A 5000-nucleotide genomic window follows, 5' to 3' on the forward strand; every position below is an offset into this window, starting at 1 on the left:
GGAACAATCATACACATCGGAAACAGTCGCACGCACACCGGAAACAGTCACACACACTAGGAACTGTCTCACACAACGAGAACCATCACACAGCACCACAAAAATTTGGAAAATACTACTACTGACGTATAAAGCACTTAACGCTCTCGCACCGCAGTATCTGAGTGAACTTCTGTACCAGTATGATCCTCCACGCCTACTTAGATCAAAAGGTGCAGGCTATTTGTTGGTACCTTAAATAATGAAGACTCCAGCAGGGGGCAGATGTTTCTCTTATAAACCCCACAGTTTGAGTAACTGAAGAACTTTGAGGATGGATTTGGACTGTAATTAATATCAACAGTCTGCTACAATGTGCTCAGGACCACAGTTTGTATGAACAGTTCTGCTTGTAAACATCACTGAACAGTTTCTAACCTCAACACTGATGGAACTGTAATGATGGACATTCAGTGTTGAGGATGAGGTTCTGTTTAGAGTCTGGTTCCTCAAAAGGTTTCTTCCTCATGAAGTCTCAGGGAGTTTTTCATTCACCACACTCACCACTGGATCACTGATTAGGGAGAAACTTATAAGGAACAAACTGATAGACACTAAACTTCTCCATTCTTTATAGAATTTTAGAACCTCTTTATCTCTGTAAAGCCGCTTTGAGAAAATGATCAAAGTTAAAAACTCCAAACAAATAAAACTGAACTGAAATTCAATCACAGCATTAATTTCACTCTGTAGACACGTGTGTGTGTGTGTGTGTGTGTGTGTGTGTGTGTGTGTGTGTGTGTGGAGAACTCACCGGTTCTTGAACTGCTTTGGAAATATAAAATGAGAATAAAGAAAGATCCTGCACATGTGGCGAGGAGCACGCGCCCCACTCTGGGCTTCACCATCATCACCATCTTCTTCATCATCACAATCCCCGATTTCGTCATCATCATCATCCTCCTCATAGATCCGCGGTTCCGGAGGCGCGCGCACGGCGGGTTGAACGGTGCGCGGTGGCGGATCGCGCGCACGCCTTGTTTAAAGCGCTGGAAACCGCGGCACCGAAGACGCGCCTTTCCATTGGGGCATCAGCTCAGCGAACCGACACCGACACCGACCCACTCAACGAGTCATTTCCGAGACTGCGCGCGTGGAGATTTCGTGGACTTGGTTCCTGTCCCCGGTTTCACCAGTCCGATCTCCGCTCTCACAACATGGAGGGATCGGACTAAAGTTTAAACTATGATGTCACCTACAGTCCCCGCCCACACCCCGCCCCCAGTATCTTCAAATCCCAAAGAACTCGAACTTCTTAGAAAGCTTCGATTCTTCGCCGCCAATTACAGTTCAATTATTCTAATTTAGTCTGCTTCTTCTCATTCTCTGCGTGGGAACCAGTACAAACCAGTTCAAACCAGTATAAACCAGTTCAACCCTGTATAAACCAGTTCAACCCTGTATAAACCAGTATACTCATTCATTCAATCTCTCACAATTTGTTCATGAGAATCAGTTCAGTTCTTAACAATTTTTGCTCAAATCTAAAAAAAAAAAGCTTACATTTAAAATAATCACCTATAAAATATAATGATAAAAAGAAACTGATATTTAATGCAGTGAATCAGATTGTGAAGTGTTTTTATATTTCTGAGAGCAGAAATGAGTCATCATCATCATCATCATCATCATCATCATCATCACTATAATTTTGATGAATGTGATTAATCTCATCTGCTGGTCTCTCTGTCAGACTCAGGGTTAAACCTCTTCTCTACATGTACAGGAGTGTGTGAGGAGGATGAACACGTCACACACACGTCATACATGTGACAGACAGATACAGTGTGTCGTGAACACCGTTAGATCTGTAGAACTTGGCTGCAGGCCACTGCGTGTTTCAGTGAGGAGATCAAATTCAGGTCCAGAGTTCCAGCTCAACTTCATCACTCACATCATCCCTCTGCTTTTCTCCTCTCTGGAACAGCAGACGTTTGGTTTTTTTCTAGAATTTTCAGACATTTTTTGTGCTAAAAGTTTTATTTACTTTATAATATTGATAAACATTTATTTCTTTACTAAAAGAACAATAGTGTGTAAATATGTAGAGTATGAATAATCAGGGAAATATGAAATATCAGCTTAGTTTATTGTTAATTAATCATTAGCAGTGGGTGTGTGTGTGTGTGTGTGTGTGTGTGTGTGTGTGTGATTCTCCTGTAAGCTGATCTTCAAAGGGATCAGGAGAAAAACATTGAATACAGAAATCTTTAAAGTTATACTGTGTACAGTGTGTACCTGCAGAGACATTCCTGAGGAACAAAAGGAGAAACTCCTCATGCAGAGATTTATTGTGATTTTATTGGCATTTCTGGTGCAAATGAAAGCACAGGGAGGGAGGGAGGGAGGGAGGGAGAGAGAGAGAGAGAGAGAGAGAGAGCGCAAGAGAGACAGAGAGAGCGAGAGAGACAGAGAGAGCGAGAGAGAGCGAGAGAGAGAGAAGATTTAAACACATTACTGAGTGTTTCTTCAGGAAGAACTGAGTAAGCACCAGTTAAATGAAGAAGAGAAAGCTGGAGATCATTTCAGCTCTGTATTATTAAAAAAGTTTGGAAGAAGTGAAATAAAATAGGGGTGCCAATACATTTACACTTCTAATCCATCAGGCCACGCCCCCTTCCACCATTAACCAGCAGTACACACACTGTCCTGGTATCACAGGCTGTTTTCAGTGATGAACTTCTCACTCAGGACAGGAACAGAAGCCGTGTGTGGACGTGAAGACACTCAGGTATCTAATGTACCTTCTAATAACCAAAGTTTTATGTTTGCTATAAGCAAATAGTTCCAGATATCATCTCAATGTTAAGAGGGAAATAATGAGGAACCATAAGGAGATAATAATGAACACTGACTCTGTACACACACACACACACACACACACACACACACACTCCTGTTGCGTTATCTCTGTGTGTTCTCTGCACTCGTGGCTTCTCTGTACTGTTGAGTCCATGACTGAGGCTCCTGATCATGTAGCTGTGGGCACACACACACACACACACACACACACACACACACACACACACACACACACACACACACACACACACAATATAAGACTTTTAAACATTACACACAAGTGCAAAAAATATTTAAATTAAAAACCCAAACTTTTATTTTCCTTCGTTTATTTTCTGGCTTTTTCTGGTTTATTATTATCATCATCATCATCATCATCTCCTGTATCTCCTGCATCATCATCATCTCTCCCATATCTCCTACATCATCATCATCATCATCATCATCATCTCTCCGTATCTCCTACATCATCACCATCTCTCCGTATCTCCTACATCATCATCTCTCCCGTATCTCCTACATCATCATCATCTCTCCCGTATCTCCTACATCATCATCATCATCTCTCCCGTATCTCCTACATCATCATCATCATCTCTCCCGTATCTCCTACATCATCATCATCATCATCATCTCTCCCGTATCTCCTACATCATCATCATCATCATCATCTCTCCCGTATCTCCTACATCATCATCTCCTGCATCTCCTACATCATCATAAATTAAAATGTAAATCATGTTAATAGTACGTATCTATCATCTGTATATTATATTTATCTGTAAATTACTGTTTATAGTCATATATTCTATTTTATTTAATTATGTAAATCATGTAACACTGGATATCCTGCACTTGCTGTTATTGCACTCTGGTTAGACCCAAACTGCATTTCGTTGCCTTGTACTTGTACATGTGTAGTGACAAAGTTTAATCTAATCTAATCTAATCATCATCTCTACCATATCTCCTACACCAGCTCTCCTGTATCTCCTTCAGCTGCTGAGTACAGATGCTCCCCATCTGGAGGCCTGGGATTACCACAGAACATTAACCAGATAACAGACAGACAGACAGACAGAACGAGAGACAGACAAACAGAACTCACCTCTGCTATAAACTGAAGCATTTTCAGCTTTGATACTTCACTCTCTGCTCTCTGACCCCAACGAAACTCAAACTCCAGAGGCTCAGTGTGAGGAATACGAACATACTCCAGATACCTACACACACACACACACACACACACACACACACACACACACACACACAATCATCTGACCCAAAAGCCAGACATATAAATGAAACTCTGAGTTCTGGTCTTGATTGGTCAGAAGGTGGTGAGTTCTCTGGAACAGCAGCTCTGACACTAGTGAAGGTTTGGCTTCTATAGTAGAACATTATGTTTTTTTTTAGGAGAAGGAGGAAGGAGTCTCCAGTGTCAGTGCTGTGTATCAGTCAGAGGTAACGCTGAGATCTTCCCCATTACCTTATCTACTCTGATTAAGTGAATAAAGAGAGGGAATGAAGAGACGAGTGTTTATAGCTGCTGTAAGAAGTGCTTCAGGAAAAAACCTGTGCAGGAATGAAAAGTAACTGTAACTGGCTAAAAATACAACACAAATCTTTAATGAATAAAATCCTGCTTAAAATAAATTGCTTTAATAGAGAATTCATAAACGTGTGAATAGTAACAGTAGCTCCGCCCCCACAGTGTAAGGCAGTGTGATTGGTTGTATAAAAATGTGTATGGAGTCATGTTGAGGCTCTGATTCTAACTTGTGTTGAACCTGGACCTGTTCATGGCTCCATGTGCTGCTGTACGGTGTGATATAAACCAGATGTCCATGGTCTGAGGGACACCAGCTCTGAACACACCATCTACCCCGAGTGGGGCTCGAACCCACGACCCTCAGGCTTCCTGACTGACACACTGTGCTAACACACTGTGCTAACGTGCTGCTCATTCACACGTCTGAGAGACAGGAGGGGACTGCAGTGGGCTCAGGGTGAAGTGTCAGGATCCTAGAAGAACTCAGCCAGATGCAACAGTTTCTCCAGGATCAAACAAAAACACTTCAAACTGATCAGATCTAACTGAATATCTCTCCATTTTTTGATAAATAAAAAAAAAATAAAAAAATGAAAGCAGTTGATCT

General features: G+C 41.6%; 2 protein-coding genes across 3 annotated transcripts in view; both read right to left on the bottom strand.

Moving 5' to 3' along the window:
• Positions 1-1217, bottom strand: part of si:ch211-236h17.3 (carbohydrate sulfotransferase 11) — an 18033-nt gene extending 16816 nt beyond the window's left edge. The window contains exon 1 of the mRNA XM_046869556.1: positions 794-1217. Coding sequence (XP_046725512.1) covers positions 794-947 — 154 coding nt within the window. The 5' untranslated portion in view covers positions 948-1217. The remainder of the gene's footprint in view (positions 1-793) is intronic.
• Positions 1218-2320: 1103 nt separating this feature from the next.
• The window catches only part of ndnl2 (necdin-like 2), an 11559-nt gene continuing 8879 nt past the window's right edge, over positions 2321-5000 (bottom strand). For both annotated transcript variants that reach the window (XM_046869557.1, XM_046869558.1), the window contains exons 9-10: positions 3950-4064; positions 2321-3018 (exon numbers count right to left, since the gene is read on the bottom strand). In XM_046869557.1, the coding sequence (XP_046725513.1) occupies positions 2944-3018; positions 3950-4064 (190 nt within the window). In that variant the 3' untranslated portion in view covers positions 2321-2943. The remainder of the gene's footprint in view (positions 3019-3949; positions 4065-5000) is intronic.

The sequence above is a fragment of the Silurus meridionalis genome, chromosome 16, assembly GCF_014805685.1.
Source record: "Silurus meridionalis isolate SWU-2019-XX chromosome 16, ASM1480568v1, whole genome shotgun sequence".
Classification (NCBI taxonomy): domain Eukaryota; kingdom Metazoa; phylum Chordata; class Actinopteri; order Siluriformes; family Siluridae; genus Silurus; species Silurus meridionalis.